At 36.4% G+C, this 19,667-nt stretch overlaps 1 protein-coding gene and 1 pseudogene across 1 annotated transcript in view; both read right to left on the reverse strand.

Moving 5' to 3' along the window:
* LOC113925407 (disintegrin and metalloproteinase domain-containing protein 5-like) overlaps positions 1-13,231 on the reverse strand; it is a 137,063-nt gene extending 123,832 nt beyond the window's left edge. Inside the window, exons 1-3 of the mRNA XM_027600066.1 lie at positions 12,916-13,231; positions 12,021-12,100; positions 395-450 (exon numbers count right to left, since the gene is read on the reverse strand). Coding sequence (XP_027455867.1) covers positions 395-450; positions 12,021-12,100; positions 12,916-13,231 — 452 coding nt within the window. The remainder of the gene's footprint in view (positions 1-394; positions 451-12,020; positions 12,101-12,915) is intronic.
* Positions 13,232-16,855: 3,624 nt separating this feature from the next.
* On the reverse strand, positions 16,856-18,164 carry LOC113925638 (annotated as a pseudogene).
* Positions 18,165-19,667: the final 1,503 nt, after the last annotated feature.

The raw sequence follows: 19,667 nt of genomic DNA on the forward strand, positions 1-19,667 counted from the left end.
GCACACAATTTCCTCTAAACAGAATGTCCCCCTACACCACTTCATTTCTTTACAGAGCTCACAAGGTATCTTCTCTCGAGATACAAATTATCTTATACCTCTTTCCAAAAAACCTTCCTTGATTTCCAAAGAATACTATTTACACACTTATTATAATACCATATTATAATAAAATTCTCCCCCTCTCTATTAGTTTGTCTGAATATATAAATTCACTGTGGACCAAGTTTTATCTTTGTATGCCTATGATTTTACCCAATAATCAATATACAATAAGTATCACATGTATATAGATATCAATGCACATTTGAATTGAAATGATTCTATTCATACCCATTTTTAAAAATCAAGAAAACAAAGAATTAAAATTTGAAAGGATAAAATAGTTACTTACTGTTTTGTAAGATGGACAAAATATGGCTTTCCTTTTACTGTAATGATATAAGCAATCTGTAACATGAGTATCCAAAATATCAGTAATAATACTTGCAAATAATATATGCTAAAAAACGGATTTTCTGAGTTATGCTTTAAAAATATTAACAAAATTAATAATTATGTATAACCATTATATATGCTTCCCTTCCTGTGTGATATTCAAAGCCTCAGAATTCTAAATTGAGAACTATATACTAGTCCCCACAAGCCTTTTTTCACCCTAACTAACATTTCTGAGGGAGAAGTTTGCCTGATGATTATTATCTTTTGGCTTCAACATATACCACCCTTCACTATGCCCAAGGCAAATACCAAAGATGCCCACCTCACTTAAAAGAACCTATTACTTGTTTACTCCCAGACCTCCTAAAATTAAACTGAAAGAAATACTACTCCATGGAAGAAACACTCCTAAAACATAGCAGTACAATAAATGCACTACACCTCCACTAATGTAACATAATAAGTACCATTGCACTTTGCTTATCCACATAAGCAATGAAATGCCTCTGGAATAGAATGTAGGAGAGGATAGAGGGGGAGCAGAGACATGTCTAGAGAACCCACCAAAAGATAATAGAAAATATAAGAGTCACTAAATTATTTATTTGGCTAATTTTTAAAAATGATTTTAACAAGAGAAATAGCCATTTAAAAGTTTTCAGTTCCTCAACTTTGTATTATAACAGAACAAGATTCTTTGCAACAGATAAATGTTCTCAAAAGAGTCATTTGAATGACACTCTAGAAATGAGCATATAAGTGAAATCTGGTGAGGATCCTGAGAATTGTGTCCTCTAAAAATACCCTGTTATTAAACAAATATGATGAAAAATAAAGTGGAATGTGATAGCATCAACAAAATTTTAAATCCACACAGCTTACAAAACAAAACAAAAAACCTAGAATTTAAATAATAAGAAATGTGCAAAACTGACAGGAAGAGAAAAAGAACTTTCTCCGGGGATGCGGAGAAAGGGGAACCCTCCTACACTGTTGGTGGGAATGCAAGCTGGTGCAGCCAGTTTGGAAAACAGTATGGAGGTTCCTCAAAAATTTGAAAATAGAGCTACCCTATGACCCAGTAACTGAACTACTGGGTATTTACCCCAAAGATAAAAATGTAGTGATCCGAAGGGGCACATGTACCCCAATGTTTATGGCAGCAATGTCCACAATAGTCAAACTATGAAAAGAACCTAGATGTCCATCATCAGATGAATGGATAAAGAAGATGTGGTATATATATATATATACAATGGAATATTAGGCAGCCATTAAAAAATGAAATCTTTCCATTTGCAACGACGTGAATGGAACCAGAGGGTATTATACGAAGTGAAATAAGTCACTCAGAGAAAGACAAGTATCATATGATCTCACTGATATGAGGAATTTGAGAAACAAGATAGAGGATCATAGTGGAAGGGAGGGAAAAATGAAACAAGAAGAAACCAGAGAGGGAGACAAACCATAAGAGACTCTTAATCTCAGGAAACAAACTGAGGGTTGCTGGAGTGGTGGGGGATGGGAGGGATGGGGTGGCTGGGTGATGGACAGTGGGGAGGGTATGTGCTATGGTGAGCGCTGTGAATTGTATAAGACTGATGAATCACAGACCTGTACCCCTGAAACAAATAATACATGATATGTTAATTTAAAAAAAGAAGTTATATAAGAACAGCAAATTAAAACCAAAGAAAAGAGAAAATGAAAAAGTAAAAAAGAACTAGTGGATATTTTTTAAAATTACAACAGAGAATATCAACAAAGGCAACAGATGATTCTTTGAAAAGTTGAATAAATCTGATAAGCCCTGGTGAGACTGACCAAAAAAAAAAAAAAAAAATGAGGTTAGAAAAGTTACAAAAATATCCACTAAATACCCCTCAACTCATGAGGCTAGCATTACCTTGATACCAAAACCTGAGAAAGTTACTTTAAAAAAAAGAAAGTTCAGGTCAGACTCTGTCATGTGATAAATGCAAAAATCTTAAAACATTAACAAATATTAACAGTAATGTAATATGTCATAGCTACATTCGGTTTATTCCAGGTGTTCAAAGTTGGTTTAACATCCAAACTATCAATTCAGTAAAGTCAACCAGATTAACAGAATGAAAGAGAAACCTCTATCATTTTGATTCAGAAAAAGCATTTGATAAAATTTAACATCTATTTGTCTAACAGAAAATATTCACACAAATTCTTAAAGACCACAGAAAACTTCACTTCACGGTAATATTGAATACCTTCTTCGAGACCTGGAAAGGGAAAAGGATATTTGCCATCATCATTTCTATTCAACTCTGCATGTAAGGCCCAGGCAAAGTAATAAGACAAAGGAAAAAGCCAAACAAACAAAGGGCATAGGACTGGGAAAAAAAAAAAAAAGTAAAAATATCAGTATTTTTAGATAATGTGATTGTGTTATTCAAAAGAATCTAAAAAGTAGTTGAATTAATCAGAGAGTTGAGCAAGATAGAAAAATCAAATGTGTATCCGATACTAGCAACAGACACTGAACTTTACAAAATTAAATAATTTGCGGGGCGCCTGGGTGGCTCAGTCACTTGTCGGTTCAGGTCATGATCCCAGCGTCCTGGGATCGAGGCCCGCATCAGGCTCCCTGCTGGGTGTGGAGTCTGCTTCTCCCCCTCCCTCTGATTGCTGCTCCCCCTGCCTGTGCTCTGTCAGATGGATAAATAAGATCTTAAAAAAATTTTTTTAAATAATCTGCAACAGCATCAAAAATATCAAATACACAGAAATATATCTAACAGAAGACATATAAGACCACTATTGAGGGCTATTTTTCTGTCTTTGCGTCAATACCACACTGGTTTTAATTATTCTAAGTATCAATATCTGAGAAAGTAAATCTTCACTCCCTGTTCTTTTTCTTTAGAGCTCTATTAGCTATTTTTAGCTAACTTTATTTCCATATAAATTTTAGAATGGTTGTCTCTGTAAAAAACAAAAAGACAATATTTTTGTTGTGATAGCATTGACTTCATGGAAGAACTGACAACATTATGGTTGATATGTATATATGTATGATTGTATGTATGATTATGTGGATTGTCTACAAGAACTCAAACAACCACCAGGGGATGGTAGTCTAGATCAGGATTTTTTAAACTGCAGATTATGCAGTTAGTAGGTTACAAACACCCTTATTTTCCAACAGAAAGAAATTATCAAAGTGCATCACATGCGCTTTGTAAGTAAGATCAAGAATATTTTTCATGAAACTTTTGCTTAAGCGATATACCCACTTATCCATACACAAGTATCTGTACAGGTGTACAGAGACCATGCTTTAAAAATCTGTTTTTTATTGTTGATTATAGTAAAAAATATTTGAAAAAAATAGCAAGCAACATATAATATAATTCAAAATTAATTACAAGAAATAAAGGGGGACATTTTACAGGGATAAAAGCATCAATTAAAAGTTAAAATGCTATAATCTTAAACATTTTACACACTTAATATTCTATCTCCAAAATATATAAAACAAAAATTGATGGACCTAAAAAAAATTATATCCAATTCAAACGTATATGTGGAGATTTTATAATTATATCAGTTACATTAAGGACCCAAGAGAAATATCAGTAGGGCTACAAAGATTTGGACAGCACTATCAACTAAACTTATCTGACTTATACGCAATACTACATGCATTCACTGAAAAAGAAATATTCAAGTGTACATATAACATTTATCAAAATAGATCACATGAAGGATAATAAAACAAGTCTCATCAACTTTTGATAATCCAGCTTGTATTCATATATAAATAGCAATTAGAAAATTAACATAAAGAAACAACACCATTTATCACAGCATTAAAATAGGTCCAAAAAAACTGAGAATAAATTTAACAAAAGGTTTTCAAGACATCTACACTAAAAACTAAGACTTATTGAAAGAAAACCTAAAATATATGGAAAGATATACCATGTACATGAATTGGAAGACTCAATATTGTTCAATTTTCCCTAAATTGATCTGTAGATTCAATGCAAACTCGGTAAAATCATAGCGGGTCATTTGTGGATATGAACAAGTTGATTGCACTTAGAATAGTCAAGACAAGAATATGAAAAAAAAAAAGGAGTGCCTACACCAACCTGTATTGACTTATAAAGCTACAGCAATTAGGGCAGTGAAATATGGGCCAAAATTTTGATAAGCAGTCCAATGGCACAGAATGAAGAATCCTGAAAGAGCCACAAATATATATTTATCTGATCTTCAGTAAAGTTACCTTTATAATCTGAGGAGGACAAATGCCCTTCCATACATGCTGCTCAGTATCCATATGGAAAAGACAACGAACTTTGACTTCTCTATCTCATGATAGAAAAAACAAATCCAGATAGCTCACAGACTAAATGTTAAAAGGAATATAAAGCTCCTGCACAAAAACACTGGGATATATTATATAACCCTGCAGTAGGCAAAAATGCCTTAAATGAAATGCAAATAGCAATTAGGAAGAAATAAAATATTAATAAATTGAAATTAATTGATTAAATTCTGAGACAACGAGAAAACAAGCCACAGACTGGGAGGGATATTTGCAAAAGATACATCTGATAAGGGACTGTTATCCAAAATATAGAAAGAACTCTTATAATTCAAATGAACAACCCTATTAAAAATGGGAAAAAGAACCAGATACCTCACCAAAGATATACAAATGGCAGATAAGTATATGAAAAGATACTCCACATCATAAGTTATTAGTGAATAGTGAAATTAAAACATTGAGATACCACTACATGCCTATTACAATGGCCAAAATCCAGAATCCTGACAACACCAAATTCTAGCAAGGATGTGGAGCAACAAGAACTCTCTTTTGCTGCTGGCAGGAATATAAAATAGTACAGCCATTTTAGAAGAGGTCTGGCAGTTTCCTACAAAATTAAACATACTCTTATCATATGATCTAATGATCACAATCCTTGGTGTTTACCCAAAAGAGATGAAAACAAAAAAACACACAAAAACCTGCACATAGATGTTTGTTGCAGCTTTATTCATAATTGCCAAAATTTTCAAGCAAACAAGATGTTATCGGTAATTGAATGGATCAACTGTGGTACATCCCAACAATGGAATATTATTCAGCATTAAAAAGAAATGAGCTAACAAGCCATGAGAAGACATGGAGGAAACTTAAGTGAATATTACTAAGTGGAAGAAGCCAATCTTAAAAGGCTATTTATTAGGTGAGTCCAACTATATGACATTCTGGAAAAGGCAAAACTATAGAGACAGTGAAAAGATCAATGACTGCCAGGGGTTAAAGGGAAGGATGCCAAGGTTGCTTTCCGCTCAAAGATGCTCCCAATGGTTCCTCTACCACGAGGTCCACATAGGAAGTTCACAGCATGGCAGTTTGTGTTTTCTTTGGGGTCAGGTGGAGGAACACTCCAAAAAGCTGTGATGGAGTCTCAAAAACATAAATTAATCAATGCAGTGACCACCCTATCATATTTACAGGTCTCACTGATCCTCAAGAGGGAATTATACAGGGTGCACATCAAGAAGTAGGACTCTTGAAGGACATCTCAGAATTCTGTCTACTGCAATATAATACAGATGTATATACAGATATAAAGAAATATATCAAGTACACGGGTATGGTTATCATTGGATGGAAGAGGGAAATGGGATGGGGACCAGGAATAAGGGGAAAAGTATAATAATAAGGGGTTGGATGGAACCATTAATCATAGTGTGGTATGAAATTGGAGGAGCATAGTATACATCAGTGCCTGAAGTCCAAAAAAATCCTCAATGTAGTATTTCAAAAACACTAAATTCAAATTTAGTGATAATTCATCACAGAAACTGACTTAAGAACATATTACACGATTGCTGGAATGAACTGGAGGACATTCTGCAGCACACTGATAATTCTTCCTAACTAAGCAGAAATTAATGAATTTCCCACCTTCACTGCTTTATGTGGGGGCAGGGTGGTTGGGGGAATGTGAGGATCTCAAAGATATTCTGGGTCATATTTTATATGTGGCCATGTCTTCTTTAGTTTGCTCTATTAGTAAGACTTGTAGTTGCAGGAATGATGAAAAAGATTTTTCATATTGTTCATTTTGGTTGTTCTTCTGGAAGGAATTATGTATACCACCATCATTCACAAAATTCATCTAAAATAGAACTAGGAGTCTGGTGGTTGTGGTGGGAAAAAGTATGCAAACATTATTATGTAAGTAAAACCAAGCAACATGAAAATACTACACCACCCCTATAAGATACTAGGACATGAACACCAAAGAATATTAGTAATAATCAAGTTCCAAGGGTTTGTAAAGAGTAGCTTCAGGTGGCATACATTTGGTATGTTGGAGAATACCCTGAGACTCTACCTTACTGTTCCAATTTTCCCTTAAATAGCCTTGGCTCAGTCAATTCGGGCTTTAAGAGGAATCATCATTTGTTATTAATATAAGTTTCTAGGGCAAAATGTTTGTACCATAATACTTTTCAGCCCAGAAACCAAGGAAGAAAGAACAAAAGGAAAAGCAATTAGTATTACTTCTTTGCTCACTAAACTAAGTGGGCCTCTTTTTTTGTGTAACAGATAGTAATGAGTGTTCTATTTCATCAATCATGTGAGGATTTGGAACAACAGGCCTCAGCTGCCTTTAATTCCTTTATCTAACTCAAAGAAGTCATTTAGGACACTCAGAAATGTGCAAGTAAATTATTTCTTTTTCATTCCTAAATAGATCTTGGTGTGTGTTCAGAGTTGCCAGGCATCTTGTACATATGGACAGTCCTTAATTTAATAATTTTTACCCTATGCCCCGAACTGACCTTGTCAGAACACCCAAAATATTCTATATTCAGCTTTTTTCAATAAATTACAAAACTTTCATAGTCAGAGCTCTTTTCCACCACAATAGCCGGTGTTTAAATCATTTAAATGGCAACACAAGCCAAAAATCATACCTTCAGAAATAAAGACCTATATGATCTCTCAACTCTCCGTGTAGGCTTATCTGAGGGAAATCCAAAAGGAGAGACTGAGAATTAAAAATACTTATTTTTCATATTCAAGAAAGGGAAAGGCTTTCTCTGGCCAAAGTCCCAAGTCATGAACAGGTAACCACTGTTAGAGAGAACTGGTCAGAATGCACAATCAGAAAATCAGCCAATCACCAACAGCCACACTCAAATAACTAGCTTCTGGAGTCAGCAAATCAGTGACAGCCCTAGGCCCTAAGGAAGCATCAGTCAATGCCTCAATCCACTAAGGATGTGATCAACAAGAGCCTTACTCCACCAACTACATTAACACAGCTGAGAGCATGTCCATACCTAAATACTCTCCCTTCTGAAAGGCCACTAATCCCTGAACACAAAACTTCCCAAAATCTTATGTGAGATTAGCTCTGGGTTTGTTCAAGAAGACTGGCCCTTACAGGCAAACTGGAAGCTCATTACTTTTTTGAATCACATATCAAGTTCAGTGTTTATTTTATATCATAAAATACTGATATTTCATATCAAGTTTATTGTTTATTTTACAAGTTTGCAACCCTTTCAATGGTTCAATTCATTTGATTAGCTATGAGTTTGGACTTGTGACAGATTCACCAACTCAGCTGTGAGATTATCCAACTCAATATTTTCAATTCTTTTTGAAATATTTTGGACTATTATCTATTTTTGTGTATATTTAAATCCCAAATGTCAAAATTCTATACAGTTTTACCAACTGTAAAGTAAAAGTCCTTTTGAAGCTCTTTATACAGTATGCAATTGTTCATTTAACATAAAAAATGGTGGAAAGTCAAATATAAACCCACATACACCAACAGCTAAGCAAAAGAGATGAGTGATTTCCTCATATAGTACCAAGAAGGTGATACAACAAATTTTTGGATTGAGAAAAATTCAAAAGATATAAGAAATGCAACAGACGCTAATGGTTTTGCACATCAGTCTTTCTACTTAGATGACTATTTGAATGTACAATTACCAGAAGTATTTTCTGATTCCAAAATTGCAAGCAAAATTTCAGGTGCCCGGTTGAAATCCACTGTGATAATTAAAGAATGTAATGGCTTCCCTTGCAATTACATAAGTCATCAGAGATCTACACATGTCAATTGTTAGGGCACAGCCCCAGGTACAAGTAATCACAATGCAGAAAAATGTTTTCTTTGCTTGCATAACATTTTTCTCATGAGAACAGAGCCTGCTTATAAGGCTATTTGAAAGTAAAATCCCTTCCATATAAGACTTCAGAGACAACAGCAAACTTGTGTAGAGACTCCCTTATTGAGTTAATAAGAAAAATTGTACTGCTTTTGTGGAGGTAATGTAAGTACAAATTTTTGTGGGTGTTTGTATAAATATGCAGAAAATTTAATTTGAAACTGAAGCAGGGCACCTGGGTGGCTCGGTCGGTTAAGCATCTACCTTCAGCCTGGTCATGATCCCAGGGTCCTGGGAATGAGTCTTTCATGGGGCTCCCTGCTTGGCGGGCAGTCTGCTTCTCCCTCTGCCCCTCCCCCCAACTCATGCTCTCTCCCATGCTCGTTCTCTCTCTCTCTCTTTCTCTTGCAAAAATAAAATTTTTTAAAAAGAGAAAAAAAAGAAACTGAAGCAAAGCATGAATAATTCTAAGAAGGTGTTGGCTGTCCTTGCCATATCAAAGAGCACCTGATGTCCTTTCTCTCGACAGTGAGATTATTGTCAAGCTATTGCTTTCTTGCTTCATCATCTAAGCTGTTTGAAGTGAGTGATTAAAAGATTTTTATGATTTTGCTGATGTTCAGTATTCCTCAATTCTCTTGCATTCACTAAACCCATTGGCTCTCTTGAACAAGTGCAGTTGGGAGAATCCTCAGTTTATTTAAAGCACTGAAATCATGCTTTAATTCTAAAACAAGGCCCAAAATATTCTTGTTGACTTTTTACATAATCTCGCAAAGCGAGGCCTGTGTATTTCTTTTTCAGAGTTACCTCTTTAGCAATAGGATTTTGCAAACTGGAAGAAGAGCAGTGTTATTGAAATGTTCCATTGTATAAAATTGTGTTGAAGAAAGAATTGAGCCCTGTCCTCAAAATGTATCTCTCTGGTGTCAAGTCTATGCTCAAAAGGGTAAACATTCTTTACGAACAGGAAAAGAAATTCCAACTTGAAGTGGATAATTAGTATGGCACTTGCTCTATCTTTTGAAATATTTTAATACCTTGAAGAATTCAGTTCTTTTATCTGGATGTTACTAAATAGTTTTCCAGCATGGGAAGAAGTAGAGTCATCCTATGTAGTGCTGAAGAAGAAGACAATAAAATTTGATGAAAATATTCTGGTTTTGCCAGTGAACAACATTTTAAAAGACTGTTGATTAAGAAATACAACATAATGTTGAAGAATGCAAAAGCAAGCTAAGAACAATGATGAGAGTTGTTAACTTCACAATGCTAATGTCCAGTATTGTTTTTTTTTTACCACTAAATGTTCATTGGGAAAAAGAATGAAATAAATTATATGTGACCACTGTAGAAACCATGTTACAATATAAATGGAATAATTGCAAGGAGTTTTATACGCGAATTCTGTAAAACAAGAAATTGATAAATCTAAATTGATAAGTCAAATCATCAGGGAAATACAGTTCAAGAAAGAGGTACATAATTTAGATACTGTGAAAGGTGTAATGAAATGGAGTCACTTATGTCAAGGGGTTTTAAAATGGATCCAGGAGGCCATAAAGGAAAAGGGATTTATGCATGTCTTCACAGGGTGGAACCATGAACTTTTGCACTAGGCCAAAGCTGTGAACTGAGCCAAACTGCAGATATTCCAACAACTCAGATCAAGCATTTGCTATAGGAAGAGACTTTCCTTAGTGATTGTCTTAGCAACCAATTATATTCAGCCAAGATTAGTTTTCTGCCACCAACACTAACCAAAATTCTTTGTCAACAACATATAGGAGCACCCTCTTTTGTTTTAAAAACACTTTTTTGTTGTTGTTGTTCCCTACGGGAACACAGTTTGGATTGCTACTGAATCTGCTTCTTGAAATGCAATTCTGAGACCCCAAATAAATGCTTTTCTTATGTTTCAATTCCACCTCTTTTCTTAGTCAACAATACTTACAATTTGTTTCAGATGAACAACAAATAATTTTTAGTATTTAAAATTATTTAGTATGCCCACACAATACTTCTTTTTTATCTTTATGTACATATGCATAGGCAATTAGAAATAATTCCAAATTAATTAGGTACCCATGTTTTTATTTCTTAAATCTGGGAGGTCTCTATGTGCCTCCTAGGCATTCTTACTTTTGCAGGTCCTCCCTCATATTATATTGAATATATTAAAATACAAACATATTCCACATTAAGAATAATTTTCTGTTGCAAAAATATTAAAAGGAAGCTTTTAAAATTGTTATAGTTAAAAGAAACACACTAAAATTTCATATTATTAAATGACTTTTTAAACATGCTAGAGATTGGACAAGTGGAGAACTCAAAGATCATCTCCTCAGTGATAAATAATAGAGAGAGAGGGTTGGTATTATTCATTTCAGGAAGAAGGAAACTAAACAAGAAGTCCAGCGGAGCCCCTTCTTTCCAATCAGAAAAAAAATAAAAAGCTGGAGTAGCACTCACATACTTTGCATGACTAAGAATTCACTTGGTGGGTGGTGGGTGGGGTTTGGGGTGTGGGTGGTAAATAAAACCCAGCTACTACAGGAAGAAAATGTAAAGAAATAGAATATGGGGAGGAGAGGTTACCTTCAGAGAACTAGGGGTAACGGAGAAGGAGAAACCTGATACAGTGTATCCTTACATAAAACACAGAAGGAAGTTTTTTAAAAACCACGAAAAAGAAAAAAATTAATTTGGAGACACATAATTATGACTAGCATTAGATTATCCTATAGTAGAAGGAACCAAGTGAGAAGTAGATTTTTCTGGGGAATTAGAGAAGGATAATATGCAGGCTCCCCTACAAGCTAATTAACAGATCATCTTTCAGCTCCTCAGGGACTCTGAAAGCTGAGGCAAGTAGCTGGAGGAAATCATGAGGCCTAGGAGTAGGGGACCAGAAAATTCAATAATCAAAAAAACAAAAAGAATACTATTTCAATACAATATTTTAGACAATCAAAATTAGTGCAAAAAAAAATCCATGATGAACAAGTTATCAAGTTTTAAAGAAAGACAGTGTCTGACCGTGACTCACCCCACCAGCCATACCTTTATCTTGGTCCTGGGGGAATTCGTTTTTTGCTATTCCCTTAAATTTTCTGCCTGAGTCAAGCACTTTGTCTGCTTCTCCCTCGTCCTGGCCCTGGTGGATCCTATCCGTAAAATCCTTCACCTCAACAGAAACACACATACAGAGTCACACAATATTCCTACACTTCAAATTGCTCCTTGTTGTGAACCCAGTTCCAGCTGTCAGCTCTGCCTCCAAGAATTCTGTTCCCACCTCTATTCAGCAATTTTGGTCTTGATATTAAAGGCAACTTAACACAATTTAAGATATAAAAATATTTCCCAATTACATTATTTTCTGGATTTCCTTTTGCATCAGATGGTGAAATCTTCTCAGGAACTGTGGTCTGCATAAATGTTTTATGAGGATCTAAAATAAAAATAAGCAAAGTTATTTTGATACCTACAATCCTACATTATCCATTTCTTAAATCCAATCCCTCATTTGTTTCTCTACATTACCCAATATTTTTCGGTATAATCTATGTATCTACCCTTCCTTTCCACTGTGTTTCTGGTCTGGTCGTCCTTACCCACAAATTTCTTGGCCCTTGTCAAGATGTCAAGTCTTTATTTTCTTTCTCTCTCTCAATCTCTACACACAGACAGACACACACACATAGAGTAAGAGACAGAGAGAGAGATCCCCGGTTAGGCAGTTGGACCGTTTGGCTCGGTAATACTAAATAACAAACTATGGTATTGTAAAAGAGGTGTGCAAAAGAGAAACACAGGTTCAGCAAGAAAATGGGATCATTTGCAGGGAAAGATACAGAATACTGACTACAAGAGTGATCTTCCAATTTTCAGTAGAGCAGGTGGAGGATAGCAGTCACCAAATCAGGAAATCATTGACAAATAGGTTCTTTATGGCGATGCAATTATTTCTAGAATAGCAGAATTTTGTATGTGGAAAATACCCCACTATTTCATTTTTGTCCGTTTTACAGACAAGAATACCAGCCCAGAGACGTGAAAAGATTTTCTGCCTGGAGGCTGCCTCTGCTTTTTTGGCCACCGACGCTGAAGCGAACGGCAAGAAGAAAGTGGGTAAAGGAGAGCGCGGGGCTGGGATAAGGTCTGGGCCTGGGGCCTGGTCCAAAGAATACAGTCCCCTAAGCGAACACAGTCCCCTCCTCCCCCCGCGAGCCTGGATGACAAGCAGTAACAAGTATCTGGACTTACCGGAGCCTGCGTGCAGCAATTCAAGCCGGGTGAGAAGGACCAGAAGAAGGAACATGGCTCCGCTGTCTTGGAGCGGGGCTGGCGTTGTAACAGCAGTTGAAGCGTTCGTGAAGATGGAGGCGCAGCTCGCGCAGGACCGCTGAGCGCGGCAGGTGCGCACCCGGAGAGGGAAGCGCCGGGGCGCTCCGCTGGAAAGCCGAGGGCTCTCCGCTCTCTCTGCTGCCCCTGCTGCCCCTGGAGGTGGCTTAGCTCGGTAACTAGGCCGACTAGGGAGAGCTCGAGACAGACTGTCAAAACCCACGCACATTGGCCTCATCGTTAAGGAAGGAAAAACTGATATTTTCCTTTTTTTTTTTTTTTAATTATTTATTTGAGAGAGAGAACGAGAGAGAGCACACATAAGAGAAGGGAGGGTTAGAGGGAGAAACAGACGGGAGCCCGAGATGTGGGACTCGATCCGGGGACTCCAATATCATGACCTGAGCCAAAAACAAGTCGCTTAACCAGCTGAGCCAGCCAGGCGCCCAAGACTGACATTTTCAATTCTCAGATTAGAGTGGTGCCTGGTTGAGGCTTTCGTTTGTATCTTGTACTTAGACCAACGATCTCTGAAGTAATTTCTAGTTTCAGCGAGGAGAAAGAACAAAGATAAAAATGCTCAAGTTACTGCTAGCAATGAGTCTCCTCCTATGGCACTTACATATCATCCAAACAGGTGAAATGCTTATATTTGAAAAACAAACAAACAAACAAACCGTGGCAAACACTATGACTTTTATAAATTTAAGTTGGTTCGATAAAGCATTATGGGACAGCTGTTGAATGCAGAAGACCCCAGTACAATCCCTTGTCAAATATAGACTCTTCCAATCATCTTTAATATCCCAAATTATTATTGACACACTAGTTTTCCTGCAGCCCCTAGTTTTTACTACTTTAATTAAACCTAACTGCATTCTGCCTTTATGAGGAGCAACAACATTTTGATTTTTAGAGTCTACAGGCATTCTTTTTCCTTGATCCTAGCCCATATGATAGTAAAAACATAAAAAATACAGCCACACCCCACATTAACTATAATTTTGTTTTAATATATGTCAAAAGCATGTTTATAAATTCACTTTGAAGTTGTTTGGCTATCCCAAAAACTAAATGAAGTTATTTGCAGAATATAACAGTAACAAATAATCTTTAAAAAGAACCAAGTGAACAAGAAATAAATCACAATAGATGGGAAAAGAACAGGATGGTTATATACTACTTAATGAATTAGCAACTTGTAATATCAGCTTGACAAACTCTCCCAGGAAAGAATAAAAAATAGAAAATAAAATAATAAAATTGAGATAGAAGAATATCTATCTCATTATCATTATCCAGATAATAGCATTTCCAGAAGGAGAGAAAAATTAAAATAGAAGGAAATATTTAAAGGGATAATAGGAAAGTTTCTCTTGATTTCAAAAATAAGAAAATGACCTTAGAAATGACCCATATGTTAAATGGGGCATTGAAGGAAAAACAAATCTGAAATTGAAAATGATGGCGAATAGAAAATTCTGAAATCTACAAGAGATCACCTATCAAGGAACAAGAGCCAGATTGACAGCAAGAGCCATACTGGATGTGTGAAATCAGTGGGTTATTAAAGTGTTCACTGAAAAGAACTTTGAAATATTATTCAAATATCAGGACATGATTTTTTAAATTTTTTATTTAAATTCAATTTAATTAACATATAGTGTATTATTAGTTTTAGAGGTAGAATTTAGTGATTCCTCAGTTGCATATAACACCCAGTGCTCATTCCATCAAGTGCCCTCTTAAATGTCCATCACCCAGTGAACCCATCCCCTCACCCACCTCCCCTCCAGAAACCCTGAGTTTGTTTCCTATACTTAAGAGTCTCTTATGGTTTTTCTCCCTCTCTGTTTTCATCTTGTTTTCCCTTCCCTTCCCCTATGTTCATGTTTTGTTTCTTAAATTCCATATCTGAGTGAAATCATATGGTATTTGTCTCCCTAACTTATTTTGCTTTGCCTAATAGTTTCTAGTTCCACCCACATCGTTGCAAATGGCAAGATTTCATTCTTTTTGATGGCCGAGTAATATTCCCCTATATATAGTGGAATATGTATATATATATGTGTATATATATATATATACATATTTATATATGTATGTATATATATATATATATTTCACATCTTTTTTATCCATTCATCTGTCAATGGACATCTGGGCTCTTTCCATGTTTTGGCTGTTGCAGACATTGCTGCTAGAAACATTAGGGTGTAGGTGCCTCTTCAAATCACTATGTTTGTATCTTTTGGATAAATACTGAGTAGTGCAATTGCTGGGTTGTAGGGTAGCTCTATTTTTCACTTTTTGAGGAATCTCCATACTGTCTTCCAGAGTGCACCAGTTTACATTCCCACCAGCAGTGTAGGAGGGTTCTCCTTTCTCTGCATCCTCGCCAACAGCTGTTGTTTCCTGAGTTGTTAATTTTAGCCATTCTGACAGGTTTGAGGTGGTATCTCATTGTGGTTTTGATTTGTATTTCCCTGATGACTAGTGATGTGGAGCTTTTTTTTCATGTGCCATTTGTATGTCTTCTTTGGAGAAATGTCTGTTCATGTCTTCTGCCCATTTCCTAAAAGACTTTTTTGTTTTTTGGGTGTTGAGTTTGATGAGTTCTTTATAGATTTTGGATACTAACTTTTCTGATAAGACATTTGCAAATATCTTCTCCCATTCCATAGGTTGCCTTTTAGTTTTGCAGACTGTTTCCTTGGCTGTGCAAGAAGCTTTTATCTTGATGAAGTCCCAATAGTTCATTTTTGCTTGTGTTTCCCTTGCCTTTGAAGACATGTCTAGCAAGAAGTTGCTGTGGCCGAGGTCAAAGAGGTTGCTGCCTGTGGTCTCCTGTAGGATTTTGTTGGATATCTATCTCCATTTAGGTCTTTCATCCATTTGAGTTTATTTTTGTGTATGTGTAAGAAACAGGTCCAGTTTCATTCTTATGCATGTGGCTGTCCATAAAAGTTTTTCTTAAGTATAGAAGTTCAAAGAAGGTTTGACATAAGGATCCATATTGGAAAGGTATGTCACAGAAGCAACCAAATGATAAGGGAAATAGGAGATGCTGTTAAATGACATTGGAAGTAATAGTAATCAAATATCTTGAGAAAGTTTTTTTAAATGTAAGAAAATCTGACCAAATGAAACAATGATAATGTGTATTTCTAATAACCTAGAACTAAATTTTAATTTAACAATATTTGACATCATTAATATTATGGAAGGTATGAAGAGGGGAGATGTCAAAATAACAATTTTCTCAATTTGATTCTAAGCATGTACTTATATAACTAAGAATACTAAAAATATATCAACAAAAATTGTAGGAATATAGGGAAAAATTGGCAAAAGCATCATCAGAGTTGGAAATTTGAACACACCTTTTATAATTATTGACAGGTCAAAATTCAGACAAAATTTAATAAAAATATAAGATAATTGAATGACTCAAATAAGTCTGACCTATTAAACATTCATACAATTCTAAATCAACTATAGAGAACACACATTCTTCCCAACCACTCATGAAACATTAACAAAATGATCATGTCCTAGGTCTTAAAATATTCCAACTAATTTCAAAGAATAAGTACATAATTCAGTTTATATTTATTTCCAATTATATTAATAATCTCTGTATTTTTAAGGGGGCCATTTAATCAACTTGAAATTATTGATATAGTTGGGTTGTAATGTATCATCTTCCTATTGACTTTCTGCTTGCCTTGTCCCTTTTATGCCAGTTTTTCTCCTTTCTTGCCATCCTTTGGATTGATAATGCTTTCTTCTTTTTTTTTTAACTCAAAAAACTTTTTTTTTCATTTGAAAAGGTATTTAGAATACATAAAACAAGCAACATTTATTCTTTCTTCTCGTCTTCCGATGTGAGGTCTATGGGCGGCTTCTCCACCGTGGCCCTGTTGCTCCCTGAGCCGGTGTTACTGTCAGTGGTCCCTTCCTCAGCCATACTGTCCACCCCCTCCTGCCCGCTCTCCTTGTCCTCAGGAGCAGATGTGCCTTCTTCACCATTCTGTTGGCTTTCCGTCGCTTCTTCAAGGTGTGTCTCCTCTGTCTCCATCGGGATGCTCTCGTCATCCTTCTTCTCCTTGGTCTTGCTAGCAGCTTGTTCTTCCTCAGGAACTGCATTCATCCTGCTCTGCTGCTTCTTTCTCTCTTTCCTCCTGCCCTTCAAGCCTGTTCCTCTGCCTGTGCAATTTCAGCAGCAATATTTTCCATATCCACTTCTACTTTCAAACCACACAACCTTTTAAGTTCATTGTTAAACGAATCTGTGCTTTCCAGGAATTTCCTCTTCTTTTCCTGGTGTCGCTCCTCTGTTTGAAGAAGTTCAGCTTCTAGTTTTCACTGATGAACCATTAAGGACTGGACCTGTCATTTGAGGACCTGCATTCTAGCTGTTGTGACAACTGACCGGATGTCTGGCACCACACTCTCACTAAGGATTTCACTGATGAGGTGGTGGTTTCTCTGGAAACAGGTGGTGGCTGTATGCTTCATGGAGAAGCCATCATCATAATCGTCTGGATCTTCAGCAGGCTGAATGCTCATGTACGGTTCTCCTTTCTCCATGCGAGACTCTCTCTGTTGTCTTTCTTCCCCTAAAGCAGCTTCTGCACGACTTTTTGCATTTATGTAAGCAAGGTATGCAGGGGAATTATGATAGGCCTTCATAGAGTCACTGTACTCTATCTTTTCTGCTTTGTATTCATTTAAATATTCTTGTTTTTCTTCATCAGTGAGATCTCGCCACATGCCACCAATAATCTTGCCAATCTCCGACAACTTTAGGTCAGGGTTGGAAGGTTTTACTTGGCCCCAGACCTTTCTGCTGTACCTCATGTAGGGCATCAGCCGTTTATCTGGTGGCTTTGGGGATTTTGGAATTGTAATACCAGAGGATGCCGAGACCTGGCTGTTGGTGCCCGGTTCCCTCCCAGCCTGTAGTTGTTGTAGGCAAGATGACTGTATGGACTGTATCCCACAAACCCTGGTGTGCTGGGCATTTGTGTTGCAGGAGCTGGGGTGGGAGGTGGGGCATAAGATGGTCTTTTTGACATTTTGGAAGATTAAGTTCTCAGTTCCTTAAGAATGAATCTGAGACACCGCGGGCAGAAAAAGCGCCCACAGCTCCGGCCTCATTTCCCTTTGTCCCGCGCCTGATCATTCTTTCTTAATCCATTTTCTTTCTTTATTGGCATGACAACTATGTAGTTTTTAAATTTTTCTTTTAATGATTATCTTAGAATTACAAAATGGGCCCAGGATAATTTCTCTATTTTAATATACACCGATTAGCAACCTTAATTATCCCTTTGCAGGAATACCTAGATTAATGTTCGATTGAATAATTAAGGGACAGAATTTTGGAGGGACATCTTTAGAATTCTTCTTACAATAAGTGCTTTATTATTGTCTCCAATGCTTTGGGCTCTTAGCGACCAGATCAAGATATCACTGTCTGTGTGTCATTCTTCAGTGGTGTGGTGGCATGATTTTTAGCAGATCTTTGATAGGGTATAAACTCTGCCATAGTGTATACTCAGTTTGAATGTCTACTGCTAGGTATTTATTTGACTTTAGTTGAAACAGAATGCATCACAAATTTCACCAAGTCCTTCTGCAACCCAAAATACCTAACTGGAATAGAGTTGTGCCAAACCTGAAAAAAAACATAAAGTTAGATGGGAAATAAGAGTGCCATTGTAATGACAAATGAGGTTCATCTCTCACATCTCATCACTTCATGATTCTGGAACCTTACCTCTTATGAGGCACTCTTCTCTGATCTCAGAGTTGCTACATAATTTATGGATGGTTCCATCATGACCTCACTTCTAAACAGCTAAGAATGGCAGATACACTAAACCCAACCTCTTGGCATATTATCTTAGAAGAGACAGTAGGAGCCTAATCAAAAGGGGAGAACTAAGACAGTACTCACGGAATTTACCTGGACTCTATAGTTAACATCAGGCCTGATCGTTATAGACCTCTATTACTTGTCTGTGCCTAATAGTTTAGCTGACTTATCTGGCATTCTAATGATTGGAGAAATGTGACCAGCATTGAACTGGTCAAATTCCTGTACATTCAATCTTCTGATATTTCTGATAGAATTGAAAAACTAATTTCCTGTGTGGATACTCACCAAATCTCTAGTATACACTGACATTGAACAATGTTGTTGGTGTACATACAAAACCTATGGCATCTCTGACACATCAAACACTCTGAAAACAAATAAATGAGTGTGTGCTTAAAATGGACATGAAAAAAAAAGGTTATTGCCCTTGTATGGGCCCAGGCTAATACAGCATAAGAATACCTTCAAGAAACTCATGAGTGTGAAGTTAGCTACAAATTACTCTTGCCCAGATATCCTACTGCTCCTAAAAGTATTGACCCTGCTTGTCACTGGCAGGTAGATTGCAATGGGTCACTCCTTATCCTTTCCATTAAGCAAAAGGTGTATTTCACTTGAGCTAATTCTCAATTTACAGACAACTGCAGAAGCAACATTATCCCAATTCCGTAGTACCTGTTCAGAAAACACAGTTTTGCACCTGATTTGGCTTTGGGGTAGCATATCCATGACTGATGTTGGCAAGGCTGAACCAAGAGTCTAGGCAGCTCAGCTGGATTCAGGAAAG

Source organism: Zalophus californianus, chromosome 2, assembly GCF_009762305.2.
Source record: "Zalophus californianus isolate mZalCal1 chromosome 2, mZalCal1.pri.v2, whole genome shotgun sequence".
Taxonomy (NCBI): Eukaryota; Metazoa; Chordata; class Mammalia; order Carnivora; family Otariidae; genus Zalophus; species Zalophus californianus.